The sequence below is a fragment of the Nansenia antarctica genome (assembly GCF_963989245.1).
Source record: "Nansenia antarctica genome assembly, chromosome: 11".
NCBI lineage: Eukaryota > Metazoa > Chordata > Actinopteri > Argentiniformes > Microstomatidae > Nansenia > Nansenia antarctica.
The window spans coordinates 10298667-10311102 of record NC_137681.1 but is presented as its reverse complement, the minus strand read 5'-3'; the positions used below and the strand labels follow the sequence as shown (position 1 = coordinate 10311102).

The window sequence follows — 12436 nt, the reverse complement described above, 5'->3', positions numbered from 1 at the left end:
CTCCTTTCATGACTTTTCCTAGATATGTGCGTTCTACCACCCAGTATCCTTATATTTTCAAAATCACATCAGGATAAGCTAGTATAAAGGTATTTTGATATTTTTTCTGTGTATGAAGCAGGCTAATTTACAAGCGACCAACTAGTGGTCGTTGTGTGTAAACAGTAGCTTGAGCATTCTAAACACTATGGTCATTTGACCCCCGAGGCGGCTCTTATAGCATATGCATAGATGTTCTAGTGTTAACACAGTTGACATTACTGCACACATACAAGGCTACCCTCTGAGGAATATTTGCTAAAGGTAGCCTGCCCTTGATCCATATGAAGATGAGACTGGTGGCTGGCAAGAAATCACAAAGGAACCATGCTGCCTTACTCAGCCTGTGAAGGTAGCTGCTCTAATCTATTCTTTACTTAATGAGGTGTCATGTACAGTTCATAGAAAAGGTATGACCTTATTAAACCATAAGTTAAAGGGCAAGCCAGTAGTTCTGAAGGGATGAACGGAAAGACAGAGCTGTGCTGTCTGGGACTCGCTCAACCTAGAATGTCCACTGGACGAAGAACCATCACTCATTCAGATGAGATCGTTGAGGTACGTATTTATTACATCCTGCACGATTCAAATTGTCTTTCAATAATTAATGTATTGGTAGAGGAAAACCCTTTGAAGGATGCCTAAGATCATATTGCAAAAAGGAATACAACATTCATATACAACTAGTTACATGTTGTAAAGAATGGATGAGAATCCGACAAAGATCAACAATTCTTACTTTCAGTAGATGTTGAGGTAATCACACACAAAAAAAAACGTTAAAATATAATTTGTGATGCAGAGTCGATTTTTCAAACAACAAATGACCATTACAGTATTCAAAACACGTGTTTAAGGCGATGATTATCATAGATAAGTAAAAGCAAAAAAATACGTTTCACGTTTCAGCTTTCATTCTCAACATAAGCTTATGTCTAGTGCAGAGGCTACCCAAGGGCTGGCTCTCCGCAGCAGACCTCTTTTCTAATATGTCTCCAAGCTTCTAAAGGCTTGCGCTATTTCTTTTTTTCCTTTTACTGGATTCTGACAACCAATTCAATTAAGCTGGATATGTGTGGGTGTAAAAAAGGGAAACATGACACACTCAGAAGATGGATGGCAACCTTTGCTTCACCATTAAAAACACAATTGCATTGTATTGAAGAGCAATCCATTTCAGTATTACCAGCAGCAAAATTAGACAAACTTTCACTAGAATGAGTTACACTGCGTCATATAACCTTTTTTTAGTTTTTGTCCTCTGATATGATTTGTGTGATTCATTAATTTCTATTTGCGACCCCGAATGGAGGAAATGGCATTTGATACATGAGCAATTGTTAACCCAAAGTTCATAGAAAAATAAATCTCGATAGAATGGCAGAGCAAGTGTTTGAGTGCTGTCGCCGTTCTCTTCGGGAAGGCGAGGGAGGCACGGTGACTCATTGGCCATCTGACCTTAATAGCGGTCTGTGGGGACGGTCTGTCTGGCCGAGCCGTCGGCGCTGGATCAGGTTGTGGAGGGGGAGGAGCCGGGGGAGCCAACCTGCTCGTAGATGAAGTTGTAGAGGCTGACGTCAGGCCGTCGGCCGTCGACCGTCAGGCAGCTCTTGACCACGGAGCTGTGGTACTGCCTCAGGAGGCCATACACCTCCCCTAGGGGGGGGAGAACCATGACACTACGTCAGCTGGTCACCAAAGCACCAAAACACCAAAACAATCTGTCCACTTAAGGCCAGTGGAGTCGCCGAGATGATATGCAACCTGTGTTATTTCTACGCATCTTAGTTAACAGAGATGCTAACTCAGAGCTCAGAGTTAACCATGTAAATCATGAAGAAAAAAATAATAATCTTCAAACACATTACAGTCTTTGAATGTCATGGGAGGCGGCCAGGCGGGGAGAGGGCGATGTGTCTTACCGACGCTGACGTGTCTCTGCGTGAGGAAAGAGTGCATGGCGTGGACGTCTCTCATGAGCCTGCTGTCACCAAAGGTGAAATAGGCCACGTCACGACCCGCCTCGGCAGCTGCCAGCATCTGGAGCAGAGCTGGGGGAACAGAAGCGCAGAGCGTGTTACTGCACCTCTCCAGGGTTGTTTGGGTGGGGGGGAGAGAGAGAGAGAGAGGGGGGGGGGGGGGGGGAGAGAGAGAGGGGGGGGGGGGAGAGAGAGAGAGAGAGGGGGGGGGGGGGGAGAGAGAGAGAGGGGGGGGGGGGGGGGGGGGGAGAGAGAGAGAGAGAGCGCTCTGCACATGACTAGATGAGATTTGAGACTCGGGAGAATAAGTAGTTCTGCCGGGCCATCATCCTAGCAGGAGACTCAACCATCCACAAAAGCATCATTGCAAGGAGGCAAATCATTTAAGAGAGCGAGAGAGAGAGATTGACAAACTGTTGCTACAGGACCAATGCAATGCTCTCTTTAGGGATATAACACAATCAGAGGACAACCATAGCTTCAAAGTCCAAAGTCCAATAACCAGAAACAGGATTCCTATTAAACACTGATACCAGAGCACTTAACACACCACCAAGAACAACGCTGTTGACATCCAGCTCACAAAAGCATCATCAATAGCAGTACCAATCGACAAAACTAATCTTTGTAGTACAAATCTATGACGAAATCGGAAGACGGCTCATTGTAATGCATGAAATGGAATAAGGAATGGTATCCATATGTATATATGCCAATATATAAATGGAATATATGTTACGGTACAAAACTAGGGTTGGGGTTAGGTGCTAGGGTGACTTGGTACATGCTGGCATGTCTAACCCTAACCCTAACCTTAACCCTAACCCTAACCCTACCCCTAATCCTAACCCTAACCCTAACCGTAGCATCCTAGCACCCAACGCTAGTTTTCCCACATGTACCGTATTCCCACATGTACCGTAACATATATATGGAATATATACCCATTCATTACAATGAGCCCGTCCTCTGAGTTATACTTCCACCAGCCTCCCCTGATATTAACATAAGCTTTGTATTCTCTCTATACCTATGAGTTCAACTACACCTCATTAACTCATTAAGTGCCGAGGGTGAAAAAAGACGGCCATATTGTCAACATTCTAGAGTGCCACGGGTGACTTTATTCACCAAAAATGCATATGATGATGCTTCATTCTGTAGCCGATCAAAATATCGTTGCTAGGTAAATATTTCGGAGGGTTCCGAAATCCTTTCTCAGTTAGTGAGTGAAGAAAGTTCCGAAGCATTTCTGCCAATCAAAGAGGCCCATTGACAGTGGTGTTATTGACTGATGTCCCCCTGTGTCTGTCATACATCAACACCAGGCTGTGAATGACACCAATCACATTAGTGTGTGAAAGGTAAATAAACCCGGAGACAGGGGACAGCCTCCACCCCCGCTGAGGACTCAGGCTGCAGTCACCCAGAGTGAGTAGAGGAAGGTCTGGCCCCAGAAGACTTCTGAATATTTAACGAGCCTAGAAATAAGTCTGCTGATTAATGAAGCCAGGGGCTGAAAACAGAGGCCCATTAACGAGCAAGGCTGAATAAACATCTGCACACCGTGGGCCAAACATAGTAGATACTTTTTTCCTGGAGTTTGTCGCCTTTTTCTCTCGTGTTGTCATCAATCTTTCAAGTGTGGGGGAGATTTTCGAGCGGCGCCAGGTAAATAGAGGGGAACGACGGTGGCATTAAGAGCCCGTTCCCCTGAGGCTTGTCATTAAGAAGACAGTGGGTAACTCTGCCAGTTTAACGTATACAGGGCCCTGACTGGCCGCTAATTAGTCAACTCAAGCATGCATGTAAATATGCAGGGATGGACCCCGCTGCTATATGGCTCCTATGGGCAGGTGGGGAAAGACAACGGTGTAGAAAAGGAAGAGAGACAGAGAGAGAAAGAAAGAAAAAAAAACACACATTTCAGCAGTTTCAGCCACTGTATTAGTCTAGAAGCATTACAGGCTGAGCCTGAGTGGCGGTAGGCTTGTGTGGAAGCACTCCTCAGCCTCTCTGCCCATTCACAGAGCACTGACAGGGGTCCATAACGGAATTGATGGACTCGGGCCGGCGATCAATTTAGGCATTAATGAAAAATATTAAGGTTGTCAGTTGATCGATAATAAGGAAGGTGGACAAATAGGCCTTAAGTAAATGAACGTATTTTCCGGCAAGAGTAATGAGAGGTCACGCTGCTCTGTTTGAGGCACTGCTGCTTTCCAACTGAGATTCATGCTGCTATGTTTCAGCATAGCCCACACGGACCACTACTCAACACCAGAGAAGGATGTCAGTGAATCATTTAGCAGGTGCTTTTAAAAAAAATATATATATATATATATATTCCATACACCAATCATTTTGAACGTCTCTCTCTCCAAGCTTACCTTTTAGCCTGGCGTCTCCCCCGAAAACCCCACAGCCCCAGTTCCCTGTGGCCACGGCCGAGAGGTCCTGGCTCCTCTCCCCGGGGCGAGAGAAGCCACAGTAGGCCTGAGGGGACACAGAGAGAGAGAGAGAGAGAGAGAGAGAGAGAGAGAGAGAGAGAGAGAGAGAGAGAGAGAGAGAGTAAGAGAGAGTAAGAGAGAGTAAGAGAGAGAGATAGTAAGAGAGAGAGAGAGAGAGAGAGAGAGAGTAAGAGAGAGTAAGAGAGAGAGAGAGAGACAGGACGGAGATAGAGAGTCAGAAAAGAAACAATACAGTACAAAATGCAAGAGTGAAAGAGTTACATACAAACTAGGGCAGCCACAAACGATTATTTTCATAGTCGACTAGTCACCGATTATTTTAACGATTAGTCGACTAATCGGATCATAAATTACAGCTTATCGCACAATTACTCAATCGCTCTTATTTAGCTATCATCTTCTAAATCAGCTTCTAAATTTAGCTTGAAGTTGTTAGTTGTTGTTCAAATAAAGACAATTAAAATGATTGTTCACTCAAAAATAGATATTTTAATGAACTTTGCAGATTTATTTCTGGCATCACTTGCATGTAATGTAATGTAAAGAAAGAGTAGTAGAGAGTGCAAACTGCTGAGTAAAATGAGGTAGGCTAGGCACTAGGCAACCAAAAATACAAAAACAAAAATAAATACTTGTACAGAGTACAAAAGTTTTTCTTTGCTTCACTCATCTCTGGCATCAAACATACATTTTAAATGTATTGAATAGTGCTGCAAAATAAAATGAGGTAGGCACTAAGGCAACTAAAAAAGAGCAATTATCCACAAAAAGAAATGTTTGTAGAGAAAAGGTTTGGTCTCAATCAAATAACATAACAAAGAAAAGTGCAGGAGACTGAGCAAAGAAATTGTTTCTCTCCTGTGTGGACTATTCATTCATAGCGAGGAAATGCACGTTGGCATCTTGACAAGATAACTATCCATAGTAGAACGCGCCTTCTTAGCACTGTAACGTTAAGACAACATTTTTAGCTATTTGATAAGTATCGCTTTGATGACAACGTTACAGCACATAACGTAAAATAATGTAAGAAGGCTTTTAACGTAACGATATCGTTAGCCAATAACAAGCTAACTAGCTTACCGAGACGAGCCATCGTTTTCCTCGTCATCTGCCACAACGTGCTTCCTTTTGAGATGCTCGCGCATCATAGACGTGCTGCCATGATAAGCGAGTTTAGCTTTGCAAATTGTATATTTTACATTGTTTTTTTCAACGTTGTGGTTGAAATGCTCCCACACTTTAGACGTACGAGGACGGGAAGACATTTCTCTGTTTGTTTTTCCGGGGATGTCACGTGTGCCCCGGATGACCGACACTGCGCATGTACATCAAAGACACTGGGAGACGCTAGCCAGTGGCAGCTTCAGGGAAGAAAAACGAATGCTTATCGCTTATTTGAATGGTCTTTATTGTCATTGATATAGTACCAAACAACGAAATTTGGGAGGGGGGGCTCCCCTGGTGCTAGAAAAAAGAAAAAGAAACAGCTCCAAAAAAACATGCGACGACGTCGATTACCAAATATGTCGGCGACGATTTTGGTAATCGACGTCGTCGCGACTAGTCGACTAATCGTGGCAGCCCTAATACAAACCAAGCAAACATTTATTGTATGATCCTGAGACAAGGGAGGTAGTCTAATAGCACACAATTACCAAAGAGAAACCAATGCTAAAACGAGACACAGGAGTAATGGAGTGACATTATGACATAATGACCATAAGCAAGGGCAGGGCAGGGTACCAGTAAGTGGAAATTACATCTCATTTGGTGACTAAAGCCAGAAGCATTCTCATTCGCCTCCAGGGCTTATATCACTGTAGTTCCAGATCACTGGTACAATTCATAATAATAACGGCCTGTAGTATCCCATACATTCACATGAAAATGGAATATAATAGCACAGAAATGTAATTCAATTTGCCTGCAGGGCCAATGCTTACCACATTATTCAACGCATGTACCCCGTAAACGCCTAGGGATCCGGTTGGCCCTGACTAACCATACATTTTTAACGCTATCATTTGACAACTTTGCACATATTTAGTTTGCTTCCATTTGAGGCATTAATGTTATAGCTGCCAATTACACCTACATTATGAGGCTTGGCCTGTTCATAAACAAGGGTTGTTTCAGGAAAAGAAATGACAGGTGGGTTTGTATGTCTTCTGTCAGAAGTCTCCGAAATTAAATGACGGATTTGAAGGGGTGCTGGACATTAATTTTCGCCTAGGAAAGAGCGGATAGAGTGAAAATGAATGGCAAGTACCCATCCTCCCCCTGACCAGTGATAAATCCCCTGGGATAAAGGGCAGATGTGACAGTTAGCTAAACTATCACCCGAACAGGATTGATCTCCATGTAAGGGCATTTGTTACACACCTGTCAAAGCTGTCAGCTTTTTCCATGCTTTCTGAAGTGATACTTGACAACATCAACGTCTTGATTTGGTATTGTGAATTTCGATCAGAGAGTATGAAACCTGTGTCCTGAATTATTTCAATGAAATGTCCCGACAACTGCCTTTGAATTGTTAGGCACATCTGGAAGAGTCTGTATGCCGTATTTTTCAACGGTAAAGAGTGCAACATACTATAAACCTCATAGTAAATGTTAGCCAATGTGTGACACATTACAATTAACTACTGGTAATCATCACATATGTCCCCATTCTGGATCGCATGATCCATGCTCATAAGGCTTGTTAAGCCAAACGTTTACCAAGGAAAGGTAAACATGTTGACAATTCATGTCATTATGAGATTGCTTTTTCTGATTGTAATGCAATGGCACGAGCCTAATTTAAACTTAAATGCCAATTAAAGTTTCCAATGATGCATATAATTATGTGAGGCATACGCCCTGTTGCAGTGCAGTGACTACAGAGACATTCGACTACGCAAGATCAAAGCAGAACATCAAAGAGTAGCGGTAGACTGTGTCCCCCCTCCTTACTTCCACTGTCATAAATAATACAAAATGGACCAATAATTAAAGCTGCACTCCGGATATAACCAGAGAATGCCTGAAATAACCTTTGGCCCTTTTGTAAGTTGCAAATTGGTTACATCATGATCTAGAGCTTGAAAACAGAAGCAATTGGTACTTTTGGTTCCAGATCTTCTCCAAACCTCCGACCATACACAATACTCACCTTATTCAGCTCTCGGTTCATTTTGTCTGGGCGGAACTGTTCGAGGAATCTGTCCTGTCCGAATGTCCTGAACCGCAGAGCATCAATCGCCACAATCTCAGTGCACTTTCTCTGCCAGTTGTCTCTAAATTGGATGACAGGCACAGGTGCATTTAATGGAACGTAATTCATTAGACTTGTTCATTGATTATACTCTCGCTAATTGGGCGATCAATATTGTGTAAAATGCTGCCATAGTCCTGTACCTTGGAGTCTTATCCTCGTGGCTGCCGGCCCATTTGTAGCTCTCTGAATAACCAGTGTATTTACTGTACTGCTCTGTACCTGGAGATCCAAAAGAACAGAATCAAGTCAGAACCAAGCTGGTAAACAGAGAACTTAAAATAACATTATACAACGGATAGATCCGGTCCATTGTCTCTATTGGTCAGTTTGCGTTCCAGCCGCGCCGATATCCATGATATACGCACGGCTAAATGGAATGTTGACACATCTTTTCATAATACAAACTCTGCGTTTGTATTACCGTTATCAAAGTTACATTCTTACCGTTGCTTAGCAAGATTGCTAAGCGCGGATGAATACACTTACAATAAAACATAAAACACATTAATTAAAAGGTTTGTCTTGTCTTTCTTTTGTGAAATATTGATAGATAAATGTGGTAACCCTTGTATAAAAGCGTTATGGAACTCGAAGCTAGCTGTGCCGATATCCACAATATACCACAGCTTCTCGTTCCATAACGCTTAATTCTTGTCCCTAATTGAAGAGCAATGTCAACAAGTGAAGAATTTAAGACAGCAACTGATGTAGGTTAGACAGCAGAGCATCTAAACACTCTGACACTCTCACTGAACAAGCAGGAAATAAAGTATCAATTACAGAATGATCAGTGACAGATAACTGTGAAAAAATGGTGTTGCTTTTTTTTCTTCTCTTTTTTCTACAGCTGATGCTACAGCTTTTACTAATTATTCCACGTGAACTGATGAAACAGGAGCAGCTGTCTCCCAACAACAGGAAGGTCAAGTTATTACCCCCCTGGAAAGATGTGAGAGCCAGCAACAGCCCAGCCCACAGGGAACACTCCAACAGTCGAGATGGGGATGAGGACGAGGGGGGGGCCATGGACGGTGGGGGGGGGGTGGGGGGAGAGAGCACATTGAACCAAACGAGGCCACAAATTAACTTCCCATTCATTAGGGCTCATTAGTACCTGCGGTGGCCCTCCACGCTGCATGCTGTATAAACGAGCTGATTAGCAGTGCAGGGCCCTGGTCAGTGGGCATGAGTGCTCTTCTCCTAGGGGAGAGAGCCTCTAGTGCATGCTCCATTTGACAGGGACGTCACTTGTAATCATCTTGGGCCCTTTTAAAGAACATACACAATCACTGCCTCGGTGAGACATTGACGCATTGCTTGCTCTAGTGGTACTATACGTGTAGTCCACTGTAACAGGTCAAATAATTGCTCTGTAGGAAACTTATTTAAGGAGAGTGCACCTTGGAGCAAGAAACATACTTCAATATCATTGAAAGACATTCTGGCTGCCTCAAGTGAAATAGGCTAAATAAAAGGGCTTTTAAGTTGATAAAATATGGTTATTTTAGGCTAATGACCTGCTACGTGAAGACAGTTAAATATCTATTCTCTTTTCAAATAATCTTGGTAAAAAGAAATTGATATGAAGTCTTGTGGTGTTTCCACATTCCCTTCCATTCAAATGGGTTCCAACAGTGAGACATTATCCTGCACCATAATTGATGGTATCACCTGACAAAGTAGGCAATAAAATATACAGTTAGAGAGACGGCCAAGACACTGAGAGCTTAAGAAGGCTAGTGGATGGCCCCTGCAGCAGGACATTGAAAGACATCTCTAAATCGTAAAAGGAAACGCTAACATCTGGACAAGCTCCGATAACAGAGATCTTATAACAGATAAAGACTCTCTTCTCTTTAGTGGCCGCTTGCTGAGATAACAGTTTCAATGTCTTCAGGATGCAAATACCTCTGACCTTCACAAGTGGACCCTTGTGTGTCTGAAATAGGCAAATGTCCATTGACGGAAAGAAGGAAGGAGGTAAAAAAGGGAAGAAAGAAAGAAAGAATGAAAGAAAGAAAGAAAGAAAGGTAATAAGGAAGGAAAATAGAGATCAGAGCATTCTCTTGTAAGAGGAGGACCAAGTTCTCATCCAGGGAACAAGAAATACATGGATTCCCTAGAAAGCCAGTAGACGAACTGCTTAGGACAGTGCCTGGACTGGTCTTCATGATTAGGAGTAGGACAGTCATCATTCACCTCGCTTTCATGTGTAAATATGCCTGACCAAACCATTCATTGTTTTGCACTGACTGATGCAGTCTAGATTCTGCTGAGGGATAGCCACTGGAGGGAGACGGAAAGGTTAGAGGCGCATCTCATCTGCATGTTTTCAAGGAAAAAACTCGACACATGGAGAAGATTCCCCTCGAGAGGTTATTGTCACAGTCTTAATGTCACAATGTCAATAAGCTTATTGTGTCAAAATAAACAAAAATCACCAGCCAACTTGTTGTTTATACTCACTATATCTAAAAACAAAAAAAAGTAAGTAATGGGACAGTGAAGACATTGGTTTCACCATTCCGAAATTACAACAATGTTTAGGCAAAGTCCTATTTCAGGGTACCAAAAAGTGATGGGACAAAGGTTGTTTCTGGTTCCTCAGGTGTGTTCTGTCACATAATGTGTGCAGTCATGAGAGAGCTCTCAATGTCTAGTATTGATTCTAGGCTTTGCGTTTGCCTTTGGACCCCGTTGGTTTAGTGTTCGCCAACATGAGGACCAAAGAGATGTCAATGAAGGGAAGCCATTATGAGTTTGTGAAACCAATCTGAAAGAAAAAAACAACATTAAATTAAAGCTGAGAATCTACTTTTCATTTTTTTAATTTTATTTTTTTAGATTTTATCCCTTTTTCGCCCAATTTGGTATCCAATTGAACCCAACCTAGCATCCAATTATCCCCTGCCTATTGCGTAGGATCCGCCGCACGACCCTGTGGCCGGCAGCCCCAGAGGAGACCGCCAGGCAGACTAGCTGTCTGGCTCCTCGAGCCCAGCACCGTTATTCCGGCACCCCGGGGGCGCTGTTGCGCGACGGATCCTTGTCCGGAAATAGTCCTATACCGCCCTCTGGAGCGGCCGCCCAATATGCCGCTCCCTGTGTGCCTCGGCCATATCCGGGTCTGGCGAGACCGGGATTCGATCCCAGTCCCCGGTGGGCAGCTTGCACTAGTGGCTAGTGCTTAGACCGCTACGCCACCGCGGGGCAAGAATCTCTACTTTAACGGCACAGTAATAGTTTGATTTCAAATCCAAACTGTTGGAGTATAGAGCTAAAAGAAGACAAAATGCTTCCTCTTTCCAATACTTAAGGAGGGCAGGATACTGCAGGAATACATTCTGTGAAGCGCTGAAAAGCTGGTATTAGAGGCGGGTTTTCCAGTGGAAGTGTTAAAAGTCCACCATCTCCTGCCTGCTCGCCAGCCAACCAGCCAACCAGCCAGCAAGCCAACCAACCAGCCAACCAGCCAGCAAGCCAACCAACCAACCAGCCAGCCAGCAAGCCAACCAACCAACCAACCAACCAACCAGCCAGCCAGAACAGCCAACCAGCCAGCCAGCCAGCCAGCCATTTGCGTCATGTTTCCTGGTCAGGATTGCCTGGGTGAATCATCTGCTTTCCCCTTGATCCTACTTATACTTGTGACCGCCCTGATGGCAGCCAGACATGGAGCAATCAAGGGAAATTCAATTAGGCCTGGGCACTTTTACAAATTTCCATGGGGGCGGTAAGATCCATTAGCCCCCCCCCCCCCCCCCCGCCTCCTCCTCCTCCACCCCATGTCAAGATGTATCACAGGGGAATCTGATTTACTACGCTGGCAATGATACAACTGAGACTTGGGATCTTTTAAAATGGAGGGACAACAAATACCGGCGGAAGGGTTTAATAAAGATGATGGAATGGAAGAGTCCATTAGCCGAGTGGGTCTTCAGGCAGGTCTTCCAGCTGTAATTAATTCTGGGCCTGGATAATAAAGTTAAGTAGTGTAAGTGGAGGAGAGACAGAAAGAGGGAGCTGGAGAGCATCCTGAAGGTGACTCCTCTCGTAGAGGTGCCCTGGTGGAGGGGTTTGAATGCTGATTAGGTGGGCGGAGCTGCGGACTTCCCTGTGTCTGGATTCCCGGAGCATCCCCCACCATTCACCTCAATGGCCTGGACATAGAACTGACCAAAGTGCAGTGTACGTTTATGTACTTTATGCATGCTTAAAAAGGGACTTTGAGTGCAGGGAACGGGTATATGGGACTGTGGTACAGTAAAAGGCTGTCTTTACACACGTTTGTGATGGTGTATGGGAGGGAGGGGGTATCTGAGTGTGAGTAGGCGGACTGTGTGTGCTTATGTGTGTGTGTGTGTGTGTGTGTGTGTGTGTGTGTGTGTGTGTGTGTGTGTGTGTGTAGGCTGATCGTGGGCTGAGGGATGGTTGATAAAGTAGAGCCTTCACAGCGCGTATCAGCGTAGGCAGAATTCCCTCTCTCCCCCAACTCACCAATCACCACAGCCACCACAGAGCACTCCTCCCCCCTCAGAGTGATTGATTCTTACTTGTTGGGCAGGCTCAGATCTCTCGTGAGCAACATCATCCATCTGCAATGGTTGGAACATGTTGGTAGTGGCTACTTGCAAGCCAATACAGTATTTTGAGAAATGTGCAATAAGGATGACCCAGTCCTCTAC

At 44.2% G+C, this 12436-nt stretch overlaps 1 protein-coding gene across 1 annotated transcript in view; it reads right to left on the bottom strand.

The window, feature by feature from the left end:
* Nucleotides 1-639: 639 nt before the first annotated feature.
* Nucleotides 640-12436, bottom strand: part of LOC308167274 (poly(ADP-ribose) glycohydrolase) — a 34038-nt gene continuing 22241 nt past the window's right edge. The window contains exons 14-18 of the mRNA XM_080541661.1: nt 7892-7970; nt 7647-7770; nt 4409-4514; nt 1962-2090; nt 640-1695 (exon numbers count right to left, since the gene is read on the bottom strand). Of these exons, the coding sequence (XP_080397787.1) occupies nt 1550-1695; nt 1962-2090; nt 4409-4514; nt 7647-7770; nt 7892-7970 (584 nt within the window). The 3' untranslated portion in view covers nt 640-1549. The remainder of the gene's footprint in view (nt 1696-1961; nt 2091-4408; nt 4515-7646; nt 7771-7891; nt 7971-12436) is intronic.